General features: G+C 41.2%; 1 protein-coding gene across 2 annotated transcripts; it reads right to left on the bottom strand.

Moving 5' to 3' along the window:
* On the bottom strand, nucleotides 1–24,937 carry LOC135522072 (sodium- and chloride-dependent transporter XTRP3-like). 2 transcript variants are annotated; one of them, XM_064947993.1, is made up of 12 exons: nucleotides 24,595–24,937; nucleotides 17,431–17,718; nucleotides 13,425–13,565; nucleotides 12,574–12,665; nucleotides 12,059–12,286; nucleotides 8,732–8,842; nucleotides 8,104–8,345; nucleotides 7,380–7,542; nucleotides 6,453–6,657; nucleotides 5,400–5,559; nucleotides 4,591–4,756; nucleotides 1–4,344 (listed from the first exon to the last, which is right to left on the bottom strand). In XM_064947993.1, exons 2-12 carry the CDS (start codon nucleotides 17,555–17,557, stop codon nucleotides 4,177–4,179), a joined length of 1,803 nt encoding a protein of 600 aa, XP_064804065.1. In that variant the 5' UTR covers nucleotides 17,558–17,718; nucleotides 24,595–24,937; the 3' UTR covers nucleotides 1–4,176. The 2 variants fall into 2 exon arrangements, with proteins under 2 accessions (XP_064804065.1, XP_064804064.1); XM_064947992.1 differs by lacking the exon at nucleotides 24,595–24,937 and having other exon boundaries at nucleotides 17,431–17,831.
* Between the last annotated feature and the right edge of the window lie 2,821 nt (nucleotides 24,938–27,758).

Genomic DNA, 27,758 nt, shown 5'->3' with positions numbered 1-27,758 from the left:
TAGTACTAAATGCTTTTAATTCCATACAGATCTTGAAAAAGACTACAGATATTGCAAATATAACTAGTCTATCTCATATACACAAAATGAATTTCTACTGAAAAGGTGGACCTTGGTCATTCTATTGGAAGTATGGAACTATTACTGGCTATTGCGATTTGGGAGAAAACACTTTCCTGTTTATATTACCCTTTGGTTTGCTCCACAAAAAGAGTGACATTTGGGTAGTGTTATTCTGTAAAAAAAAACATATTTTATATTATCATTCTGTCAGAAGGAGCAAACGTTTCAATTCATAAAAAACATGTTTTTCCCAATCAAGAGGTCAAATTAAGAAAAAATGGCAATTAAAGTAACAGGGTTGACCGTAACAGGATGGACAATTTTATCTTAAATCAGCTATAACCCCCTACAAGCTTAACAAAACAAAACATGTTAAAACATTTCTAGCCCATGTATGGGTAGCAGGCATGAAGTGTTATGCTCAACGCTAATTTTTTAATTTTTTTTTATTTTTTTAACCTTTATTTAGCTAGACAAGTCAGAACAAATTCTTATTTACAATGACAGCCTACACCAGCCAAAGTCAGATGATGCTGGGCCAATTGTGCACTGCCCTATGAGACTCCCAGTTATGGCTGTTTGTGACACAGCCTGGATTTGAAACAGGGTGTCTGTAGTGACACTTCTAGAACTGAGATACAGTGTCTTAGACCACTACACCACTCGGGACTGCTGTGCCACTCGGGAGCATGCTCCCTGTTCAGTATTTCTTTAAAAATATATAATTTAATAGAAATACTTTCAGCATATTAAAATGTGTCTAGTTTACATAACAGGGTTGACCTTAAAATGTGAGACAAATGTAAATTAATCACTAATGCAAGAAAATATCTCAGGCTTTACAGTGACATGGGAGGGACATTTTGGGGTTGTGTGTTAAAATCTTCAGAGAAGTCAGAAAAACATGATGTGGGCCATTTCAAAATGACAATTTTTGGCACTTTAGTGAGAATTTATTCATATATAAAAATAGGATATATTACATTTTCCATGTAGTTTGTATTAAAGGGCACTTCATTTAATGTAGCAGGCTTTAAAATGTCTACTTGAAATATCAAAAATATTTGTAGAATGACCCTGTTATATTCAGCCTTAAACCTCAGCTCACTAGGCTGAAGACAAGACTACATTCCAGTCTTTGACAGAGGAAAAAAAGTGCTTAACTTCAGACAAACACGCTATTTCATGCAGGTGGTTCTCAGATGGCCCATACTATACTGGACCTAAATATAAACGCAACATGTAAAGTGTTGGTCCCACGTTTCATGAGCTGAAATAAACGATCCCAGATATTTTCCACATGCAAAAAAAAAGCTTATTTCTCTCGAATGTGCTCAAATGTGTTTACATCACTGTTAGTGAGAATTTCTCCTTTGCCAATATAATCCATCCACCTGACAGTTCTGGCATATCAATAAGCTGATTAAACAGCATGATCCTTACACAGTTGGACCTTTTGCTGGGGACAATAAAAAGCCACTTTAAAATGTGCAGTTTTGTCTCACAACACAATGTCACAGATGTCTCAAGTTTTGAGGGAGCATGCAATTGGTATGCTCACTGCAGGAATGTCCACCACAGCTGTTGCCAGAGAATGTAATGTCCATTTATCTACCATAAGCCGCATCCAACGTCATTTTATAGAATTTGGCAGTAGGTCCAATGAGCCTCACAACCGCAGGCCACGTGTAACCACGCTAGTCAGGACCTCCACATCCGGCCTCTTCACTTGCGGGATTGTCTGAGGCAATGCTGAGGAGAATTTCTGTCTGTAATAAAGCCCTTTTGTGGGGAAAAACTCATTCTGATTGGCTGGGCCTGGCTCCCCAGTAGTGGGCCTATACCCTCCCAGGCTCACCCATGGCTGTGTCCTTGCCCAGTCATATGTCATATGAAGTACATAGATTAGGGCCTAATTTATTTATTTCCTTATATGAACTGTAACTCGGTAAAATCTTTGAAATTGTTGCATGTTGCGTTTATATTTTTGTTCACTATAGTTCTGTGGTCTATACATCCAATGGTATTATAAAGTACAAAGCTTGTCAAACCAAGCACTTAAAAAATCCAGATTTCACGCCATTGAAATGTGTCATCCTTGTTGGATACTAGCTTGTAGGACTGAATGACATGCCTGGTTTGCAACAGGCTGGCTGCTGTATGTGTAACTTGTTCAGTCATACCAATGGTTAAAATGTCTTCATGTCTTAAATAATTTCACCATAGAAAATACTACTTATAAAATATGAACACATCACACATATGAACAGTTAAAATAATAATTGTTCACACCAATACTTGGTTCACACTAACACCAACCTGTACTCAACATAATAAACACCTACCCGACCACTCGGAGGCCTCTGCATGGTCCTAAAGCACACAGTTCCCTCATTTTGTATCACATTCCAATGACAAAACCGGCAGGGGACAAAAATGCAATTTCAGATTATGGGGGGGCATGTCACCCCGTCCCCAGTGAAAGTTGCGCCCTTGTTATTGTTTCAAATTGTTCACATTAAAAATGCTCACAGTATTACAAGATGTTTGGCAATTATTTCTGTGCAAACCCATACATTTGACTGTAAAAAGAGTAGGCCTACATTGTGTTTTTGTTTGTGAATATGCACAGCACATTGGTGCATAGCCATTGGGCTGTATCCTAAGTCCAGTTGATATGGATTCTATAACAGCAGTGCAACACTACAGTACTTTCTATTTAGAAGAGCACAGATACTTTCACGCATTCAGGAGGTGAAACGTTCTGGGAATGTTGCAGAAAGAAATGCTTCCTATAGAGCTGACATGATTTCCAATTCCATTAGACAGAAAATATTGTATGTTCTACAAAATATATATGTATCTGAACATTCTGTTACATTGCACCCTACTGAGTACGATCCTGGTTAGAAGTCACTAATGGGGAATTGACAACAAAGCCCATAGGTATAGATATGGTCTTGGTCCTGGTCATAGAGATTTGTTCGTTATATGTGAAATTATCAGTATGTTTGCAAACATACAGCTATTGCTACAAGTTGTTCTTGGTCATTTGACACCAGTCAGACTGTATTCAGTCATAACCGAGTCAGACAAAGGTCTGCCTTGTACATCCAGGCACTCAACATATCTCACAACTCATTGAGTAATCTACAGAATAGCTACAGTAAACCAATGGGATACAACATACTTCACCATAATGACATTTAAGGGAAAAATATCTTAAACATTTTGTGGCGCTTTAAATAAAGAGGGTTGACACACTGTGTCTCAAAAATCTGTGACTGATAGCTAACATTAAAGGTCCAATGCAGCCATTTTTATCTCAATATCAAATAATTGATGGGTTACAATTAAGTACCTTACTGTGATTGTTTTAATTTAAAATGGTCAAAAATAAACGAAAATAGCTACTTAGCAAAGAGCAATTTCTCAGGCAAGAATTTTGCTAGGACTGTCTTGGAGTGATCTGAGTGGGGAGGAGAAAACAGAAAACTAAGCTGTTATATGCAGAGGTTTGGATCTCTCTTTCTTATTGGTCTATTAACTAATTTACCACGCTCCATCCCACCAAACAGCTCTTACACTAAAAGGGGATTATAATAATTTTCCCAATATCACAGTATTATTCCAACCTCATAGCCTAGAAATATGTATAAAACTCAGGAAATCACGTTTTTTACTGCACTGGGCCTTTAAACAATGCAATAAACCATTGACAAGAGTATTTGTTCGTTCTTCACTTCTGAAATATTTTGGACGTAGTTCTAAGCCCTGCTCAGAACCACAGCTACAAAATACAAAAGTTAATATCACCCAGTAAATGTTAGTTGTCAAAGGACGACTAGGCCTAATACTAGATACAAATCTGGCGGTCTGTCCACTAGCAGCACAGTGACAGAGCCAGCCTGCCCCGGGGGGAGAAAGAGGGCCTTTGGTTTGTGGTGTGGCATGAACCACTGCACCAGGAGAGTGAGGTACTGTTCTGTTAAGACAGCCATGATACGTAAGGTAGGCTGTCGATCCTATAACTAGCGGGTCCAGTCAGTCTCAGAGCCGTAATGTAGCAGATCTGCCTTGTGTCACTCTGTCTGTCAACCAATACGTCGGTCTTTACGCTGACACAGTGCTGACAGTGCGCTCTCTCTTCCCACTGGCCAGGTTCCTCTTCTTACAGTAGGTGTAGAGGGCCGTCAAAGGGATACAGCAGACAGAGGAGGCTAGGAGGAGGCCGATGAAGGCTTGGGCGTAGGGAGGATACTCCGTCACCACAGACTTCCCCTGGAGGAGAGGGAAGACAACAGGACAGGCAGAGATCAACATTGTATCTGGGTGCATGAATAAAACCCGAAGCATCGTATTCTGTTACAGTACTTTTCTTTCATTCGTGTATGACTGGTACAATCAAATCCCCCTTTGGGGATTAATAAAGTAATACCTTATCTTACCAGTTTTTTGGTCCAAGTGCTTGTTAGTGTAATGACAGGGTTATTGATAAGATGTTGGAGACAAAAAGAGAGGCCTTACCAGTTCTTTGTTCCAGGCCTGGTATGTGGGCGTTCCTCCCTGGATGTAGTTGACGATGTAGAAGATGAACAGGGCAATGAGGAGGATGGGACTGACTCCTGCCAACATGATCTTCCAGTACCAATTAAGACGATGACCTAACATGTCTTCTACATCCTTCTCGAACCTGGAGAGGGAAAGGTTGCAGGAGCATTGACATGAGGACTCTGTCTATTAGGGCTGCCCCCCGCACCGCTCTGATTCAGAGGGGTTGGGTTGAATGCAGAAGACACATGCATTCAGTTGTGCATCTCACTAGGTATCCCCTTTCCCTTCCCTAAAATACTTTCATATATTTTGTACGGGCAAAAGACAACCTTGGTATTTTAGTTTAAACATTAATTCAACATTCAAAGGAAATTGCTTATATGCTTCATAAACCATTTTTCTTTTAATAAACAGTACAAGACCAACTTAAAAACTACAATACAACCAAGTCAAAAGCTTGAGAGAAGAGTGAAAGGAATGTGAGGTATTTGTGGAGGATTATGCTAAGTGTTGTTTGGCATTACTGGTCACAATAGAGCTTTTATGAGGTACTTTAAAGATCGAACTCTACTGGCTGCTACCACAACTGCAGTAGGGCTACACATTCTCCAGTAGAAACTGTTTCAAATAAATTCAGCTCAACTATTGTTTCTTGGAGATAAGGTACTATACGATGAAAAATGCTAGTTTTTTTGATTTCACACAGCAAGGTGATGATGCTTAGAAAGTTTCTGAAATTAGTCATTCTTCATTGTCAATATTGCACACACACACACACACACCTTTTGATGCCATATATGTAGCAGACGGTGATAACTTCAACAAGGACGATGAAGAGCAGAGAGAAGGTGGCTCCATAGTCGTTGAACATGGTGAACCAGTAGTTCCCAGAGCGGGTGGTGAAGCCCAGGCCAAGCAGCAGGCAGAATAGGCACACCAGACCTACAGGATATGACAACACACCTGTTAGTCACACACACCAGACCTACAGGATATGACAACACACCTGTTAGTCACACACACCAGACCTACAGGATATGACAACACACCTGTTAGTCACACACACCAGACCGACAGGATATGACAACACACCTGTTAGTCACACACACCAGACCGACAGGATATGACAACACACCTGTTAGTCGCACACACCAGACCTACAGGATATGACAACACACCTGTTAGTCACACACACCAGACCTACAGGATATGACAACACACCTGTTAGTCACACACACCAGACCTACAGGATATGACAACACACCTGTTAGTCACACACACCAGACCTACAGGATATGACAACACACCTGTTAGTCACACACACCAGACCGACAGGATTGGCCCACTCAGCCTAGTCTACCAAGCTTATCTCTGTCCTGGCAACCCAATGGTTGTACCAGCTTTCCCCGATGTTAGGACAGCAGAGTCCCTGACCGTCTTCTGAAAATGTCTGAAAACCTCATCTCATCAAATAATATCTCAAATAAGTTAATAAATAAGACATTTAAAAAAAACATTCACTTGTATTTTCCTACTAGCACTGACTTTGCTGAAAACTTCTTTATTAAGAAAACATTTATTTACTACGACTGTGATATGTAGTTGTCGCACCCAGCCACACACACACACACACACACACACACACACACCTAACTCAAGCAGCAGGCAGAACAGACACACCAACCTAAAGGTCAAGGATCAACCCTAACCCTCATGTTCATACCTTAGCTCAATTCTTACCCTCAACCACAACCCTAACCCTAGCTTCACGACCACACCGTAGCTCAACCCTAACCCCCCTTCCACTCTTCCCCTCATCACCCCTTCTCTCTCACCATTGAGTGTTTTGGTGCTCATGTAGTGGCTGATGAACTTCAAGTCACTGAGGGGGGTGATGACGGCGATGACGTTGCCCAGCATACTGCCCATGCCCAGCAGCAGCAGCATGATGAAGTAGAGCACAGACCACAGCTGAGACACGGGCATGTTCTTAATGGCCTCACTGTACACTATGAAGGCCAGGCCTGTACCCTCAACAGCCTGGGAGGGAGGGGAGGGAGGGAGGGAGGGAGGGAGGGAGGGAGGGAGGGAGGGAGGGAGGGGGGAGGGAGGGAGGGAGGGAGGGAGGGAGAGAGTGAGAGAGCATAGAGCATAGTGCAAAAGTGGCTAAAGTCAGTATTTCATTTTTTGCTTTCCTCCATTGGAAACTTAAGTGGGATAGTTTATTAAAGACAAAATGGAAAATCCAGGAGACAATTGAAAATTAAATATTAACATTAATTGTAACTGCAACAACCAATGAAACTTGCCACATCTCACTACCACCACCACAGAGTCAAATAAAGTTGTATAGGTGACATTGAACTATTACTAAAATATTAACAATTTATAGAATGGTGAGTAAAGTTTTTATTGCCTCACAGTAAAATTAATACGTTTTGTTGCTACATGATAACATATTGTCAGGAAACCAGAGGTATTTTGTTAGATTAAGGGCTCGATTCAATCCATATTGCAGAAGTTCTGTGCTATAGTGCAAACATTTTAAGGTTAGATCGGATTGAGCCGATATATGCAGCAGTCACCGTGAACGCGGGAACACTGCCTTTAAATATCAATCTCGCTATATCGCAGAACTTCTGCGATTCAGATTGAATCGAGCACTAAGAGAAATAGTAAATGAAGTTGTCTTATCAGTATTTTGCACAAGTTTTCCTTTTGAGTTTATTAGTTCATTTGAGTTGTGTGTTATCATGACCTACCGTGTCTAGTTCAGCCTCTAGGTCACAGGTCTCCAGCCTACCTCCCAGACTGGCAAACTGTTCTGGGTGTGTCCTATTCAGCTCAGCGATCCAGTGGTTGACATTCTCCAGACTGATGGTGTCCTCCGCTAGATCAAAGGTGTTCAGGAGCAGCAGTCGCACCCTGGGAGAAGAAGAGAAATGTCAGTGTCATGAAAAGGACAAGTGGTGTAGTGCGGTTTCTCTGAACTTTTTTTAGATGGGGTGGGGTGGGCCAGGTAACTTCCTGCTATTCTACGCATTTTGCCATGAGGTTGACAGAAGATTTAGCAGTTTTATAGCTAATTTCCTGTAATTCTAAACATTTTGTCATGGCTTATGACATTTATACATTTTTTGGTTGGAACCTCCCCGCCTAGTGGGGCTGCATGCTACGCCACAGGAAATGACATTTCTCATCTGAATCATACAGTATATCTAGCACCATATACAATTCCTCTCATTGCTGATCTAGATTCCAATGCTTTCCCCAGTCCAAGCACCTGTCATCTCTTCCATCTGTATGTCTGCAGAAAGTGCTACAGTCTACAGACGTTAAATGAATTGTATATGTTTGACCTAGAATTTTTCACGTTTGTACTGGATGAGTGCTGCTGGCTGGTGTTACCTACTTCTATGAGTTGAAAGTTCAATGCCAAAGTCATTGAGACAACCAACCAGACCGCGACCCCACCCAGGGCCTCACCTCTCCAGGCAGCTCTCGTAGTTGAAGGTCGCCTTAAAGCCATAGATGGAGAAGGTGACGATACTGGCAAAGATGGAGGTGCCGCTGTTGACCATGGACACGACGATGGCCTGCTTCTCAAAGTTGTTGTTGTACTGGTTGTAGCTGGCAAAGGCGATGAGGGATCCAAAGCCCAGGCCCAGAGAGAAGAAGATCTGAGTGGCCGCATTGATCCACGTGGTGGGTTTAGCCAGCTGTTCCATCTGCGACAGCAAACACACACACATTAGTAATGGCACACACACATGTGTAAAGCAGGATTAAACATAACAGAACAATGTACATGAGCTACCATACCTTGGCTGTGAAAACATAGAACTATTGCATCGCGTCGATGCCGCTCTGTCTTTGCTCATCCATATATTTATATGTACTGATTCTTATTCCATCCCTTTACTTAGATTTGTGTGTATTAGGTAGTTGTTGGGGAATTGTTAGATGACTTGTTAGAAATTGCTGCACTGTCGGAACTACAATCACAAGCATTTCGCTACACTCACAATAACATCTGCTAACCATGTGTATGTGACCAATAAGATTTGATTTGATTTGATCAATAGCATTGTTTCATTCATCTAATCATTCATACCTTGGGTGTGAACATGTACTTTACACCGTTGATGGCTCCGTGAAGGGTGACCCCACGGATGAGGTAGATGATGAGGACCAGGTAGGGGAATGTGGCTGTGAAGTACACCACCTAGAGAGGGCAGAAACAGCAGGGGGATTCAGGGTCAAAGTTCAACTATGCTGCACTGGTTGCCTGTTTGCCAACACAAATAATGTTGCTCATTGAATTTACTGTGAAGTTGTAGGTGAAAGTGAACTTGTTTGTGTATATCTTTCCATCAATTGATAACGATGCTATTACTTTTCTATTATTTCTCTCTGTATTGTTGGGAAGGGCCGTATGAAACCATTTCACTGTTAATCTACACCTGTTGTTTATGAAGCATGTGATGATTAAAATGTGACCTCTTCTAGGTCATTTTAGATCAAAATCAAAAGCCCCTTGTCAGAACGAATCAGAATGACTCAGAACGATTCAGTTTTCACTGGACCTCTTGCGTGTTATAATAAAGATCATAGGCAGCTCGTGAGTTTCAAGTTTGGGGAAGCTTACAATTTATCCTACCGTTTCTACCGATCTGCATGACAGTTATTTTACGTGGAACAGCTTCATTTAAATAATAACGTTTTCGTTTCTCAAAATTACTCTCACGTGGTTAATCAGAAAAATCTGAATTAAAATGATAAAAATCTCAATTAATGCAAGAGCACCAGCCTTTGCCACATGGACACATAGATACACTGTGATCCATTGGCAGCTAAAGAAAAAGAACATGGAACTCAGCGTTAGCCTATAGGCCAATGCAGCAGTAGGCCTATAACTTCCATCGTCAACTAAGTAAAATAGGCCTAAAACAAATTAAAACAGTAGAAAATATCCTTGTGAAAATTCTGCTTTTTCAATCGCATTAGCCTTTCTACTCTGCCTGTCTGCCTCCCTTTCAATCTGTCTTGACTTGAGCTGTCGCTAGTGAAGTGCACCATTGTTTAAATTGAGCAGGTTGGCGTGCTGAGACGTGTGCGCTCCCTCTACGTTATGACAGAGAAACCATACACATGCTCATTTCCCACACGGAGCACTCCAAACGAAAAACATTGAAAAAAATGGACAAAACTCCTAAATAAACCAAAACCTGTTTCTCACAAGTGTAGCAGGTTGTGAACTCTGCAAACAACGTTGCCACTCCAAAAATGAGAACGGTAAGTTGCTGTAATACATGAATTAACAGAAATGTATGTAACCAAATGACAGGGATTAACGGTTACTTTATTAGGCCTACTGGTTACATACTGTATATAATGGGGAATTTATCAAAATAAGCAATCAAAGGGAAAACAATTCACCCAATAAACAATGAATGTGCAAGAATTGTTGGAAGACATTGGAGCACATGTTTGAGAGCTGAGTGCATTCTGGAGAGAGACCCAGATGTCCATATTTTCGCCACTCACCCGTCCCCTTATTCTTGTCTCAACATTTGAAATGCTACTCAAGACACATTATCTTCACACATTTGTAGATGCTTTTCACTGGCATCCGCAACTCAATAATCAGCTAGGCCTATTGCCACGCGCGCTGACAAATTTGCTGGCTTCCCAAATAGGGCCAACAGCACTTGTGATTTGAAACAATCCACAGCTAGTTTAAAAAATGAAGATGCTAATGATCCTCTGTGGCTAAGTCAAGCTCTCTGGTAAAGTATTTTTAATTATTTTATTTAGACAGGAGTAATTATATAATTTTGGCAAAACATCAATTAACTATAGGGGAAGTCAGCATCGAACAGTTTCCTTTCTAATTCGCAAGTGGCTGAAACCAGAGATTTGTATATAATGACGAGATTCTCATCTCTGCACTAACAATGTGAGTCGTGGTCCCAAAGGCGGGAATGTAGGCGACAAGCTTATATCTGCATATTGTGCCCATAGAAAGACATTGGGCTTATTCAGGATAAGAGCGTCTGGATAAGAACGTCTGCTAAATGACTAAAATGTAAAAATGTAAATGTAAACAATACAGCAGATGTATCTGATGGTGTGTGTACAGAAAATGTAAGTCATGCTGTACTCCTTTTGTCCAGAGAGCATCAGATACATGGTCTACACATACGGAGCCATGGTTGTTTCACTGCTGTTTCACCCGCTCAGATGCTTTATCTGAGATTGATGTGTCTTTGTGTCCGTGCGTGTCTCGGATAAATCATTTATTAATACTTCAATATTTTATTTGGACTGGCAAGGAGGTACGGCAGGGCAGGCCAGGCTCCCTAGGGCCCGCCCATAACACCGGTTCTGCCATGAGTCCACTGTGAACAGCAGACCAGAAAACAGTTCTCTGTCTGTGTTGACACGGTATCCTTTACTTTCACCCTGGCTTGTCTCCTCAGAGACTCCTACTCCAGATAGTTTTGTAATGAAGTAGGCCAAGGTTTTCAAAACTTTCCCAAGATGCCCCCTCACTCTCTCAGCAGATGTTTTCCTCAGTTCAGTAAAGATCCATTGGATCTGCTTCTCCTTTCCCTGCTCCATAATTCTGAGTTGGCAAACTGCAGCCAAAAACTTTGACTGTTTTATTCGCCAGGCCTTGATGGACAACTATCTGACCATATAGAATATTGAACTGTTTGTACCTTGTCTCGCCATTACGAAGAACTTTCTTGACCCTTTCCTTTGTTATCGAGGTCACCTCTCAGCTGAATGTTTTCCTCTGCTCAGTAAAAATACAGGTAACTGCCAAAATAAAGGAAACACTTGACTAAATGAGGGATACAAAGTATAATGAAAGCAGGTGCTTTCACACAGGTGTGGTTCCTGAGTTAATTAAGCAATTAGCATCCCATCATGCTTAGGGTCATGTATACAAATACTGGTGCAGGTCATTATTTTTGCCACCATGGCTATGCCCCCATCCACAAGGGATGAGGCGTCACTGAATGAGCATGAAACGATGTAAACCATATGCCAAGGCCATCTCATTCACCAGATCTCAACCCAATTGAACACTTATGGGAGATTCTGGAGTGGTGCCTGCAACAGCGTTTTCACCACAATCAACAAAACACCAAATGGAATTTCTCGTGGAAGAATGGTCCTGCATGGTGCTGCATAAAGTTCCAGACACTTATAGAATCTATGCCAAGGTCCATTGAAGTTTTCTGGCTCGTGGTGGCCCAATAACCTATTAAGACACTTTATGTTGGTGTTTCCTTTCTTTTGGCAGTTACCTGTATGACATAGGAGACGATAGTGACCTATGTCCACTAGATCTGCAGCTAGTATGACATAAGGGTGCTATAACTGTCCTGACCCTGTCCATCGTTCCAGAGCTGAACTCTTGACCTCTCACCTTCCCGGTGGACTTGACTCCCTTGACGATGAACAGGTAGACAATAATCCAGGCCAGCAGGAGGCAGAGCGCCTGTCCCATGTGAATCCCTCCGTTCTCCTCGATGGACCCGGAGATGTCCAGGGTCTCTCTGTAGAAGAAGTACTGGGTGGGCGTGGCCCGCTCACACTCCTCCACAGGGCCGGTCAGGTTGCTGTTAACCGGGCACTCTGCCCATGGCAGGATCGACTGGAGCAGAGTGGGAGGAAACAGCACAGGTCAGGTCAGACACAGAATGTTACAGATAGCACTAGAGCAATGAACTGCGTCTTCTAAGATTCCAAACAAAACAGTCTGCACAGGACCAATAGTGTGCACTCAAAGCTGAGTGATGGCTTTGGTTCTGTTGGTTCTGGATACATCTGGCAATAAGATTGTAACAAGTTATTGAAGATTGTCTACATTTTATGATCGCATCATACATCTGAATGTAGGTCAAATAATTTGAATTTTGACATTGTGAGACTGGAACTAACCTGGAATGAATGAAAGAGGTACCAGAAACTCCATGCATTGATGACGTTGTAATAGAGGCATAGGTACATGGAGGTCACAACACTGGCCATACCTGGAACCAGCAGAGAGAGGAATAGATCCATTTAAACTATAAACAGATAATAACTACTTTTTCAAAGTAATTTTAGTTAAGTAAAGTATATTTTTCTTCTAGTGTGAAGTAATTGGTAGCTTAAACTATATACTATATTTTTAGAGTCGTTTCCCCAACACTGTACATTTGACACAAAAGTACTGGCCTAAATGTAACAAAACCATATATTTAAATATGTGTAATGTGATAAATTATAGGCAAGTTTATGTACTTTATTTAATGGCAATGTGCACCCATACATGTGTTGCACTCTATGTGCAGTGTCCTCTGTCCAAAAAAGTATTAATAATAATAATAAATAAATAAATAATATATACAGTACCAGTCAAAAGTTTGGACACACCTACTCATTCAAGGGTTATTTTTACTATTTTCTACTTTGTAGAATTATAGTTAAGACATCAATACTAGGAAATAACACATTTGGAATCATGTAGTAACCAAAAAAGTGTTAAACAAAATGTTAATGTCTTCACTATTACTCTACAATGTAGAAAATAGAAATAACAAATTTAAAAACTTGATGCAAATTAATGACTTAAAAATCATACAATGTGATTTTCTGGATTTTTGTTTTAGATTCAGTCAATCACAGTTGAAGTGTACCCATGATAAAAAAACTACAGACCTCTACATGCTTTGTAAGTAGGAAACCCTGCACAATCGGCAGTGTATCAAATACTTGTTCTCCCCACTGTATATATATTTAGTACTCACCCACTCCCCCCAGATAGGGGCTAATAGCTCTCCATGCTCCAATGCTGCCCAGACGCATCTTCTGGCCAATGGCTAACTCCATGTAGAACAGGGGTACCCCCAACAGGACCAGCATGAGCATGTATGGGATCAGGAACCCACCTGAGGACAGAAAAAGGACACACATACAGTATATTTTACCATTCAAAACACCTGACCTGCAGTAGCAGAGACAAAAACACACACATCATCTATAAGGTGATGCATTGAGCTTCAGACTCACATGACACCCAGATTTTAAAATTATGCGGGCAGCGAACGGTTGAAAACCATGCATTTAGTTTTACTAGCGTTTAAGAGCAGTTGGAGGCCACGGAAGGAGTGTTGTATGGCATTGAAGCTCGTTTGGAGGTTAGTTAACACAGTGTCCAAAGAAGGGCCAGAAGTATACAGAATGGTGTCTTCTGCTTAGAGGTGGATCAGGGAATCACCCGCAGCAACAGCGACATCGTTGATATATACAGAGAAAAGAGTCGGCCCGAGAATTGAACCCTTGAAAATGTGTTCTCATTCTTAATAGTTATACTTCATTTACATAATGAATGTGGTCTCGGTCCTTGTATTCTGTGAGAATGCTGTTCACTGACCACAGCTCAGCATTAAACACCATACAAGCTCATAACTAAGCTCAGGCAGCTCAGACTGCGTGGCCGCGCATGACTCCAACACCATTAAGTTTGCTGACGACACGACGGTGAGACTGCCTATAGAGAGAAGGTCAGTGACCTGGCAGTGTGGTGCCAAGACAACAACCTCTCCCTCAATGTCAGCAAGACAAATGAGCTGATCGTGGACTACAGGAAATGCAGGGCTGAGCATCCATCCACATCGAAGGGTAGGTAGTGGAGCGGGTCAAAAGCTTCAAGTTCCTCGCTATCCACATCACTAAGGAATTAACATGGTCCACACACAAATCAAATCAAAGTTTAGTTATCACATGCCGCCAAATGCAACAGGTGTAAACCTTACAGTGAAATGCTTACTTACAGGCTCTAACCAATGGTGCCAAAAAAAAGGTATGTGTGTGTGTGCGTGTGTGTGTGTGTGTGTGTGTAGGTGAGTAAAGAAATCTGAAAGATATCTGAAAAAAGAGTAGCAAGGCTATATACAGACACCTGTTAGTCAGGCGTATTGAGGTAGTATGTACATGTAGGTATCGTTAAAGTGACTGTGCATATATGATGAAGAGAGATTAGCAGAAGCGTAAAAAGAGGAGTTGGCGGGTGGTGGGACACAATGCAGATAGCCCGGTTAGCCAATGTGCGGGAGCACTGGTTGGTCGGGCCAATTTAGGTAGTATGTACATGAATGTATAGTTAAAGTGACTAAGCATATAAGAAAAACAGAGAGTAGCAGCAACGTAAAAGAGGGGTTGGGGGGGCACACAATGCAAATAGTCCGGGTAGTCTGGGCCATATGCACTACCCTCTGAAGGGGGAATAGGCTTTGTCGTGCCCTCTTCACGACTGTCTTGGTGTGTTTGGACCAATCTAGTTTGTTGTTGATGTGAACACCAAGGAATTTGGAGCTCTCAACCTGCTCCACTACAGCCCCGTCGATGAGAATGGGGACGTGCTCCTTTTCCTGTAGTCCACAATCATCTCCTTTTTCTTGGTTACATTGAGGGATAGGTTGTTATTCTGGCACCACCCAGCCAGGTCTCTGACCTCCTCCCTATAGACTGTCTCGTCGTTGATCAGGCCTACCACTGTTGTGTCGTCAGCAAACTTAATGATGGTGTTGGAGTTGTGCCTCAACCCCATCACATCACGACATTGCCTCTTCCCCCTCTTCCCCCCTCTTCCCCCTCTTCCCCCTCTTCCCCCTCTTCCCCCCTCTTCCCCCTCTTCCCCCTCTTCCCCCTCTTGATGGTCTTCCCCCTCTTCCCCCTCAACCCCATCTTCCCCCTCTTCCCCCTCTTCCCCCTCTTCCCCCTCTTCCCCCTCTTCCCCCTCTTCCCCCTCTTCCCCCTCTTCCCCCTCTTCCCCCTCTTCCCCCTCTTCCCCCTCTTCCCCCTCTTCCCCCTCTTCCCCCTCTTCCCCCTTGACCGCAAGGCCCTGCAGAGGGTAGTTTGTACGGCCCAGTATATCACTGGGGACGAGCTTCCTGCCATCTACACCAGGTGGTGTCAGAAGAATGCCCTAAAAATTGTCCAAGAGTCCAGCCACCCAAGTCACAGTATGTTCTCTCTTCTAACGCAGGGCAAGTGGTACCGATGCACCAAGTCTGGAACAACAGGACCCTGAACAGCTTCTACCCCCAAGCCATAAGACTACTAAATAGTTAACCAATTAGCTACCCAGACTATCTGCATTGACCTTCTTTTTACTAACTCTTTTGACTCATCACATACGCTGCTGCTACTCTTTATTTTCTATCCTGTTACTTAGTCACTTTACCCCTACCTATATGGACATATTTATCTCAATTACCTCGTACCCCTGCACATGGACTCGGTACCCGTACCCCGTGTATATAGCCAAGTTATCGTAACTTTGTGTATTTATTCCTTGTGTTATTACTCTGCATTGTTGTGAAGGGCCCATAAGCATTTCACCATAAGTCTACAATTGTTGTTGATTTGATACTCTATGAGGAAAAAGCAAAAAACAATTTAACTGTCTGTTTGAGATACAAGTTTGGGTTTTTGAAGTGTGTTTTATCCAATTTATGCTTTGGACATAAATACGAGTATAAGGATAAGACAATAACATTATTTGGGTATGAGTTAACACAATATTAACTTTCAAGTGTTTTGTTTTCACTGGACAGTTACATTAAGGCAATAACTCTACAATAAGAAATACAGAATAACTCTACTTGCATACCACACCTGTATTTACAGAATGGACATATTGGCCTTAAAGCAACAGAGGCATCAAGGAGTCTCCTGTATGTGAACATTTTCTATGAATCTATGAATGGAAGAACACATCATAACCTGTTGTAAAACTTTGCAATCAGTTGAGACCATTAAAAGTGAAATGCAAAAGCAAATGTTAATCCATTGTTATTCTGTGATAAACAACGGGTCCATTGTTATTCTGTGATAAACAACGGGTCCATTGTTATTCTGTGATAAACAACGGGCCCATTGTTATTCTGTGATAAACAACAGGTCCATTGTTATTCTGTGATAAACAACGGGTCCATTGTTATTCTGTGATAAACAACGGGTCCATTGTTATTCTGTGATAAAAACAACGGGTCCATTGTTATTCTGTGATAAACAACGGGTCCATTGTTATTCTGTGATAAACAACGGGTCCATTGTTATTCTGTGATAAACAACGGGTCCATTGTTATTCTGTGATAAACAACGGGGCCTGTTAAGGGTTAAAAATGTGATCTGTATCAGTCTAAACTTGGAGTGGAAAGCTATTTTATGCGTGCGCTTTTGAAAGCTCCTTTATATATGCGCTTTGGAACATCCATACCCTCTGTTGAGAGGACTAACAGTTCTCAGTGACTTATGGGGGAGGAAAATGAAAAATACGAATTGAACTAACAACTAAGTGAGATAATTTTTCAAACCATTGCACATTTCCTGCACCATTAACTTTTAGAGGAAGAAAACAAATGGCTGCACAGTAAACACCTTCACTCACTAGAAATGTTGAACAATGTGACTGACTTTAACCAATATCGTAATTGTTCAGATTCCATGTAAATGGAAAATAAACTGACAACGTTTCACCCAGGGTAAAACAATAACTAACCCATTCTACAACCGCACAACATCAGTGTGCCATTGCGCATGGATAAAGGTGAATAAATTGGGCACTGACTGGCTATTCATATAGCCTACATTACAACTTTTAATCAGTAAACACTAATTGTATTCATTAATTTTACACAGTGTCCAATATTGCAGTTCTATATTTAATAAAAAATAACTGTTGGCCGAAATGTACAATAGATTATGGATTAAACCACTGCACCTAAACAATAAATAAATATTGCTTACCCCCGCCATGCATTTGACACAAGTATGGAAATCGCCACACATTTCCCAGTCCAACCGCGTACGATACACAGGCCAGGACAAATTGCATGGGATTGTCCCACTCTGCTCTTGCGGCGTCCTTCCCCATCGATGCGTCCTGAGCATACAATCAAGCCAATGTTCAGGTCTGGTCGAGTCGGTGGCAGTGCGGTGCCGGTGAACAACCTTGACAGTCAGTAAGCCTGTCTGAAATACCGGGAGTAGGAATGGCACTCCTGTCTGGAGTAGAACAAATCCAATGACAGCGTCCTATGGGAAACAGGGAAAGTGTTTCAACAGGAGGCTGTATGAGTCAGACACATTTGCAATGGTTGAAGAAATAGCATGGAGTTTATAGAACGCTTGCCCATTCTACTGAGGTCCCCCAATTTGAGAGGGAGGGCCTAACGTGTTAAGTACTGTAGGCATAGGCTAGAGTTTAATGGAGTTTATGTAACACAGGTGAATGTTTGATTTTCACAGCTCTTCTTAAAAACCTGAGCTTCCAAGCCTGTCATAGAGACAGTGGACCATCGCCAATACCTTTTGTATTCCTTAGGGTAGGCTTCAGATAGCATGTGTTTGCTTTCGTACAATGGACTTCACAGTACAAGATTCAGTGCTGGAAATAATGTATTTATTTTCCTTTTTACTGTTCATACAACTTCAAATATAGTTCTGGAGTCCGATGTGTAAAAACAGCACAACCACAGCGTTGAGGTGTCAATGATTCAAGTAGCTGTTTTCTCTAAGAAGTCAATTGGTAAGAAGTCAAGGCACATTCTTCAATCTAAAAAGGAACATATCCATTACAGTTTTATTGCATTTAAATTAAAAAGCAACGCAGAGGAAAAAATTGTACACATAAAAATTGGTGAATATACAGCATCACACACAGTGACGATACAGTACAAATAAAAGGATGAAAGATCGAACCAAAAGAAAGGAAAAGGAGACAATCAGAGAGAGTGAGAGAGGAAGCCCTCCAGGGGTATGTCCTCACTGACCTTGTGTCTATCTACAGATTTCCCTGAAACCCCCTCTGAAGAGCTATGGCCTAATGGCTTATAGCTAATGGCTTCATAACATACAGTCCTTTCACAAGAGGGACAAGTATAGTACACTCTGACATTAGCCTAGAGAGTTACATTTCGATTGACTCCTCAATCGCAATGGTGTTGCTCTACTCCAACACCATCACCATCATCAAGTTTGCAAGTTTACTGATGACACGATGGTGGTATGCTTGATCACCGACGACGATGAGACGGCCTACATGGAGGAGGTCTGTGACCTGGCAGTGTGGCGCCGGGACAACAACCTCTCCCTCAACGTCAGTAAGACCAAGGAGCTGATCGTGGACTACAGGAAAAACATTTTGGGAAGGAGGTGAGCACTCTCCCATCCACATCAACGGGGTTGCAGTGATGCGGGACGAGAGTGTCAAGTTCTTTGCGCTCCAAATCACACATACAGTCACAGTCATGAAGAAGGCGTTTCAGCACCTTTTTGTCATGGGCTCTCAAATCTTCAAAACGTTCTACAGCTGCACCATTGATAACATCTTGACTGGCTGCATCACTGCTTGGTATGACAACCGCACCGTCCTCGATCGTGGTGCGGACAGCCCAGAACATCTCTGGGGCCGAACTCCCTGACATCCAGGACCTCTGTATCAGGCAGTGTGAAAGGAAGGCCCGGAAAATCATTAAAGACTCCAGCCACCCAAGTCATAAACCATTCTCTCTGCTTCCGCACTACAAGCGGTAAAGTCTGACACCAATAGGCTCCTAAAACACTTCTATCCCCAAGCCATAAGACTGGTAAATAGCTAACAAAATGGCTACTAAGACTGTCTTAGTAGTTGTCCCTTGTATTTATCTATGCACACTCACAGGACTCTACACACTCACACACAGACACTCCAACAAACACAACATGCACACACATTTATACTGACTCCACACACACAAATGAACACACACTCACATATAATCTTAATTTAAGCTGCTGCTACTCTGTTTATCATACATCATGATGCCTAGTCACCTTAACCCTAAACATACAGTGCCTTCGCAAAGTATTCAGACCCCTTAACTTTTTCCACATTTTGTTACATTACAGCCTTATTCTAAAATAGATTCCCCCCTCAGCAATCTACACACAATACCCCATAATGACAAAGCGAAAACAGGTTTTTAGAAATGTTTGCACATTTATAATTATTTTATTTCAGAAATACCTTATTTACATAAGTAATCAGACCCTTTGCTATGAGACTCTAAATTGAGCTGAGGTGCATCCTGTTCCCATTGATCATCCTTGAGATGTTTCTACAACTTGATTGGAGTCCACTTGTGGTAAATTCAACTGTTAGGACATGATTTAGAAAGGCACACACCTGTCTATATAAGGTCCCACAGTTGACAGTGCATGTCAGAGCTAAAACCAAGCCATGGGGTTGAAGGAATTGTCCGTAGAGCTCCGAGACAGGATTGTGTCAAGGCACAGATCTGGGGAAGGGCACCAAAACAATCTGCAGCATTGAAGGTCCCCAAGACCACAGTGGCCTCCCTCATTATTAAATGGAAGAAGTTTGGAACCACTAAGACTCTTCCTAGAGCTGGCCGCCTGGCTAAACTGAGCAATCGGGGGAGAAGGGTCTTGGTCAGGGAGGTGACCAAGAACCTGATGGTCACTCTGACAGAGCTCTAGAGTTCCTCTGTGGAGATGGAAGAACTTTTCCGAAGGAAGGCTATCTGTGTTTTTGTTCTACCTCATGTTATTTTTTAATACTACATTGATATTGATCACTGCATTGTTGGGTTTAAAGCTTGCAAAAATACATTTCACTGTACTTGTGCACGTGGCATTCACTTGAAATTGAAACAAACAGCTTATGAACAAGTCTAACACAATTATCACTGTATGTTTCACAATCCCTACTGTGTCAATAGTCCATCACTTATCCACTTCAAACCAGGGTCTCAGATGGGGGTAAAACTGGTTGTGCAATGGAGGCCTGAAGGGTGCACGTGCGGTTTGCTGCTTGCTGCACATCCCACTTAACTGTTGTTGAATCCGGCCCACATGAGGCTGAGGCTGGTGGGACCGTTTGTCAGGGAAGGAAGGGAGGTAGGGGGCGTCGTTTTGGTGGAAGACTGGGCTCTGCTCAAACAGCGACAGGTGTAGAACTCACATCTGAGCCCTAAATGGGACACAACAGGAGTTAATGGTCGGAGCTGTCCAGTTGGGACTCGAGCGTCGTGGAGGGAGGCCATGGGACCATGTTAGAGGAGCTGTATGAGGCAACAGCAGGAGTGGTTACGGGTGGGTTGGGGGTCGGAAGAGGGGTGGGGTTCGGAGAGGGGTTCACAGTGAGGGGTGCAGCTGTACAATTGAGCTGAATTCTGTTTTCCATTGCTCCCCACTGACATAACACAAATGCATTGCTATTTGTCCCAGATGACATCCCCCTCTCTGATGCATTAGCTGTGTTTATTTTGGATTTCATAATGGTCCTAGTTGGACAGTTAAGGAAGACGCCTACGGGACTGGTGTGGCGTGATCATTGGGGTGGAGGTAGGAGGGAGAATGTCTGAAGAAAAGAGAAAACACAGGACAGAAAAGCAACCCAGCCTGCATATTTACAGTTGAAGTCAGAAGTTTACATACACCTTAGCCAAACACATTTAAACTCAGTTTTTCACAATTCCTGACATTAACTGTAACTGAGTCAGGTTTGTAGGCCGCCTTGCTAGCACACACTTTTTCAGTTCTGCCCACAAATGTTCTATGAGAATTGAGGTCAGGGCTTTGTGATGGCCACTCCAATACCTTGACTTTGTTGTCCTTAAGCCATTTTTCCACAACTTTGGAAGTATGCTTGGGGTCATTGTCCATTTGGAAGACCCATTTGCAACCAAGCCTTAACTTCCTGACTGATGTCTAGAGATGTTGCTTCAATATATCCACATAATTTTCTTTCCTCATGATGCCATCTATTTTGTGAAGTGCACCAGTCCCTCCTGCAGCAAAGCACCCCCACAGCATGATGCTGCCACTCCTGTGCTCCATTGTTGGGATGGGGTTCTTCGGCTTGCAAGCCTTCCCCGTTTTTCCTCCAACCATAACGATGGTCATTATGTCCAAACAGTTCTATTTTTGTTTCATCAGACCAGAGGACATTTCTCCAAAATGTACAATCTTTGTTCCCGTGTGCAGTTGCAAACCCTAGTCTGGCTTTTTTATGGCAGTTATGGAGCATTGGCTTCTTCCTTTCTGAGTGATGTCGATATAGGACTCGTTTTACTGTGGATATAGATACTTTTGTACCTATTTCCTCCAGCATCTTCACAAGGTCCTTTGCTGTTGTTCTAGGGTTGATTTGCACTTTGCACACCAAACTACATTCATCTCTAGGAGACAGATTGTGTCTCCTTCCTGTATGGTATGACGGCTGCGTGGTCCCATGGTGTTTATACTTGCATACTATTGCTTGTACAGATGAATGTGGTACCTTCAGGCGTTTGGAAATTGCTCCCAGGGATAAACCAGACTTAGAGGTCTACAATTTTTTTTCACATGATGTCAAGCAAAGAGGCATTGTGTTTGAAGGTAGGCCTTGAAATACATCCACAGGTACACCTCCAATTGACTCAAATGAGGTCAGTTAGCCTATCAGAAGCTTCTAAAGCCATGACATCATTTTCTGGGATTTTCCAAGCTGTTTAAAGGCACAGTCAACTTAGTGTATGTAAACTTTTGACCCACTGGAATTGTGATACAGTGAATTATACAGTGAGTTTGTTAACAAGAAATGTGTGGAGTGGTTGAAAAACTAGTTTTAATGACTCCAACCTAAGTGTATGTAAACTTACAACTTCAACTGTACAATAGGAGGGGGGTTGGGGGAGAGGAGGCATGTTTTGTCGACAGATGTGGAATTTAGCAAGAACGGCTCGCAGGAGGTCAACATCATATCCTCTTGTCTGTAATCCAGAACTGGTCTCAGTCTGCACCATGGTGAGCTTTCAACTGGCCACATCCTTCCAAATAAAAAGCAGAAAGGCCAGAGGCCAGAGGCTGCCTGGGATTGGGACAGATCTGACAGGAAAGATCTGGACAAAACATCCACCACAGTGAGGCACAGTCCGTCTGTGTTCTGACAGTATATGCTTTAACAGGTCCTGACATCGCGTCGCTGTGGCTGCTGCGAGGAACAGAGACCCCATGCCTGCTCAGTACAGGAACGCTACAGGAACGAGAGGCAACTCCTCGCTGGCCCATAGCCCTGGCAACAATGGACAATTAGTGACTGTTGCGGTACAGACTGTCTGTAAAGTTAGGACCCGTTACAAAACAGTTCTCTCAATGGGTCTTTGTCTCTCAAAGGGTCATTGACACACGCCTGTTCTGTCTCTCCAAGCAATGTGCGCAGTCTGCTCTTAAATCTTGTACACTTGTCACAAGATGGGTTGACCAGTTGAGGCCTTTTGCATACACTTAATGAGTGTATTGTTTATGTTTTCCCTCAATCACAATTTGACACTTGTTTATTTACAATGAAATAGAATTGCTTACAGATCCTTTTGTTTGTGAGCGTCATGCCACAGCACGCCACTGCGTTTTGGCTAATATCAAGTATAGTACCTGAATCACATGTATTGCTGCTTGATAATGATATTGGTCTGGAACACCATCAAGGCAGCATGACTCTTGGCTCGCCCCGCGTGGGAAAGTCTGGCCAGAGAGTGTACTACTGTTCGGTGACAAAACACCCAGAACTGATGTTTGCCATGGAAACAATGTCAGCTCCCCTCTGTGTGTTGAGATATTGTTGTTCAGTTGTTTGTGTCCATTATTTGTTTGGGATGGGGTTCTGACACTTTCACCAATGTTTCAATGCAAAGACTGGACCAAGGAAATACCAGAGCCATATATCTGAACATTCCGACAGCACCACTTCCTCCTCCATAGCTGTTGCTAAGTGATCATTTGACACTTCCACATTGTGCTAGTTTGTGATAGTTTTCAAAACCTATGAACATTTCCAGTGAAAGCAGATATGCAATTTGTTGACAGCACAACACAGTACAGACTTGGATACACATTGAATGCTAATCAATGAAAACTTCTGTCAAATCCACTGCTCTGTTTTGCTTGTTTACAGCAGGTAATTTCATAGGGAATTGTCAGATCGTTCTCGTACTGTTACATCATCAACATTTCAAGAATGAAGTTATATCTGGGCGCTAACATGGCAGCCGTTCTAAAACCTGGCTGAACTATCTCTATATATGGAAATATATAGATTGAGATTTCTGGCTCAAGTTTTCTGGTTGAGTTTTCTGGCTCAACTCAACCAGAAAACCCACAGTGCTTTTCAATGAGAAGGCTGCCACCACTAAGGTTTATCAGGTCCAAAGCTCTATTACCAGGGATGTATTAAGTTAGTAAGAGTTTCGGTCAGCTAGTTTGACTGATTGTGGTGAAGGTTTTATCTCCATAATAATACAATTCTATAGTCATGACAGCATCTTTTTTCAAGGAGTTATTTTTCCCTTTTTTCATTTTAGTGGGAATTTGATCTGATCCAATGGTAGACGTGATGCTGTATCTACTCTGTGGTCATTTCAAACGCAACACTGCCATCTACAGGAATAAACAGATACAGTCTTACTCTTGATTAGGGCCAGACCAACAGAGAGACTGACAGTAAAATAAAAACTACATACTGTGTACAAACCGTGATAAATAAAACAAGGAGAGAAATGTAGAAATAAGTGAATACCCTCCATGCATTCATATGGCCAAATGAAGCAGCTATAACTGATAGTTGCCACTTTAAAACACCCCCCCACCACAATGTAACCAACATTACGTTTCTTTTGTTGTAACCCCTGACTTGTCAATGTGTCCCTCACATGCACTTGCTACCATAAATCAAAGAACACAGGTGACACATAAAAGTGGAAGATATTCTAGCCTCAAGATATTCTAGCCTCAGAGGTTCAATTCTGTAAAATATCATTTTTATTGATTAACAATGCTCTTGATCAATGGCATATGTGAATATTACAGAAGCATTCTTCAAGTTTATTTGCATGCAATGATAGATCACAATAAACATCTGTTTGATATTACCTTTGTATTCACAGGCCAGGAGTGTTCTCTTCCTATCTGCTTGAATGATAAACAAGCAAATTATAGCAAATTATAGGTTTTATTAATAATTCTACCTTTTTCTTATCGCTCAAAGAAATCAGGCGTTCTGCGCACACAACATTATTTGAATTAAACAAAAAAAATCGACTTTAATCGACTGCGGTATGTAATCAAATGTTCTCCTTCAACACATTCAGTTTATATATGAAATATACTCCGTTTCTGACTTCGCAGACAGACAATTGCAGGTTGTGGTCCTCCTCCTGTTTGGGATGGATGCGAGAGTTCGACGTGGACTGGGCGCTTGCTTCCTATTGGTTAGTTCTTTCTCCCGGTCCATCACTGAGCGAAATGCTGTTTTGAGTGGGCGCGGTGAAAATATTCCAGTAGGCTAGCTCAGAGAAATTCCTCCATAATCTCTGGCTAGTCTATGCAATCCATGTGGGCTCAAGCAATGAGTACAACGGGGTCATTATCATCATCAATTTATACGCCATTAAAAATTGCGCACGCAGTTCATCATCAGAAACGTCCAAATGCAGTTTGTGCAAATTAAAGTGATGCTGCAAAGGTTTTTTATAATTTCAACCAGTAGTTTTTAAAGTAGTGCTCACCAGCCATAAACAGTCACGAAAATTGTGCTCATTGTGTACTACATCATTAGTTAAATAAAGGTTCAATTTAAAAAACGTACAATAAACAAATCATCCATTTCATTTGATATGTAACCAATTGCAAAAAAAATGATATGATATGTTATGAATTCCAATTATTCAGCAACTTGTTAAGAATTTGTAAATGCTTACGATCCCGGACGTCATCTGAGATGGATTAGCTATCAGGTAGCAAGGCAATGTAAAATATCCAAAATAGAGCTAGATAAAGCAGGAAGAATAATATACTTGTTGAACATAACTATCTGTCTTGTGTGTTTTCAAGGTCATCACTCTTATTTTAGGGGTGGATCAGCTTAATATTGCAGAAACAATGTTGCTTCCATCAATGTAATTGTCTGCATCATTTCCAATCCCCCATATATTTTTGGGGTAAATATATATACCCATATACATACACACATGTATATATATATATACACATATATACATACACATACCTATATAGACATACATACTTTATTTTAGAATATACCTTATTATTCCCTGCAAACCCAACCACCCTTCCCCCAATTGGAGTAAACTAATAAACAATAACACCTAGGCTTCTACCTTCAGTTTATACATCTTAAACACATTTTACAGACACAATCTATTTTACAATTGTTACATTTTGTTTGTTTTTAGTCCTTCCTCTATTTCTGATGTCCATCCAATTTGATTTCTATTTGTAACAAAAGTTCTGAACCTATATACATTTTACAGACACCGTATGTTTTACATTGGTTACCATGTTGTTATTAGTCCCACCCTTCAGCTCCATTCAACCCCTCCCATTTATCTCTCAACATCATCCATTTTGGATTTCTATTTGCCATATATTGTTCAACTGTGCTGTGATGCTTCACATAAGTATTGAACCTTTCTATTCTCATAGCTTCTACAGATGGTAAATTAAAAATATATTTTTTTGCTAAAATAATAATTATATTATTGATTGATCGACTATGGCTTTTCAAATCACCCAGTATTGCTATCTGCAGCGTTAGCTCTAGGCAAATGTTGCAATTCTTCAGCCATTCCTGGACCTGTGAACCAAAAATGAGCTACATATGGACAATACCAAAATAAATGATCTAATGACTCTGCCTCCTCACAGCAGAATCTGCAGAGATTCAATTCATAAACCATGTGCCATGGAATATATAACTATTTTGTAATTTATATACAGCTGGAAGATTGTATCCACCATATATATAACATTCTATTGGTTGCAAGAATTTTGGATAGTAATTTAAATTGAGTCCGTTGAAACTCGGCGCAATTTCATTTTTTGTTCCCGTTTTAAACAAGATATTTTTCAATTCATAAACCATGTTTCCAGAACTGCAAAGATATGGAATGCTTCAGGCAAAACCAAGATACATCCAGGAAATGAGCAGGAATCGGTTTTCTTCTTATATGGCCAACTATTTTGTAATTTATATTGGAAGATTGACAGCTGTCAGTTTTTGTTCAGCTGCAAGTATTTTTAAATGAAAGGCTTGGATATATATGTTTCACCTTATCACACTTTCTTTAACCATTTATGTTCTTTAATACAGCGATTTCTCCTACACACAGATGCTTTCAGGAAAAACTGCGCATTTGGTATGTAACTGAGAGTACAAGTTCTTCAAAGGTAAATGATTTTATTTATTTGGTTATCTGGTTTTTTTTTTCCCCTTAACTTGCCTCTTCCATTTCTATTTTGAAAATCTGAGATGACAGTGTTGTATGCAATTAAAGGCGCATTATTTTCATTTTGTAATTTTGGTTATGCTAAGAGCAGGACTTTTCACGATCCCGGATCCGGGATGTCTATGCAATTAGTTGTATTTTGTGTGACATAACTCCATCAGTCCTATTTATGATATCATTCACTAAAATTATACCTTTTTAAAAAATGTCTTCAAAAATACATTTAAAAAAATCAATTAGTATATTTGAGTTTAACCACAATATTTATTGTATTATTTGTTCTGTCTTTTCAGGTGGATTAAACTGAAATTGCAACCAACTTTCTAAGGATTGTTTAAAAATAATGATATTTTGGATATTTCCTTTTCAAACAACCGAAAGTAAGCAGGTGTAATCTGAATAAAGGGAAAAAGGCCCTTCTTGAACATAGGATGAGACATTCTTACCATTTTACTAGAGAACCAGTTTGGATTTAAGTATAACTTTTGTATGACTGATGCCTTTAGTGAGAGGTCTAATGCTTTAATGTTTAATAATTTCTGCCCTCCGAATTCATATTTGTTATATAAATAGGCCCTTTTAATTTTGTCTGGCTTGCCATTCCAAATATTTTTTGTTCCTATAATTTAAAAAGCAGGTCACTAGGTGTAGGCAAAATCATAAGCAAATAATGTAGGTAAACTGTGATAGGACTAAAGAGTTAATCAGGGTGATTTTTTTCACAAATAGACAGGTATTTTCTTTTCCATGGTAGCAAGATCTTATCTATTTTTGCTAACTTTCTATAAA

The sequence above is a fragment of the Oncorhynchus masou genome, chromosome 30, assembly GCF_036934945.1.
Source record: "Oncorhynchus masou masou isolate Uvic2021 chromosome 30, UVic_Omas_1.1, whole genome shotgun sequence".
NCBI lineage: Eukaryota > Metazoa > Chordata > Actinopteri > Salmoniformes > Salmonidae > Oncorhynchus > Oncorhynchus masou.
Note: the sequence above shows the minus strand (reverse complement) of the source record. Positions and strands in the feature narration are given on the sequence as shown.

Coding starts and splice junctions, on each gene's coding strand:
- LOC135522072 (XM_064947993.1), bottom strand. CDS start 17,557: ATGGGGAAGGACGCCGCAAGAGCAGAGTGGGACAATCCCATGCAATTT. Junction 13,566..17,430: donor GTGTCAAATGCATGGCGGGG/GTAAGCAATATT, acceptor TTCTGTCCTCAG/GTGGGTTCCTGATCCCATAC. Junction 8,346..8,731: donor AGTACATGTTCACACCCAAG/GTATGAATGATT, acceptor TTGCTGTCGCAG/ATGGAACAGCTGGCTAAACC.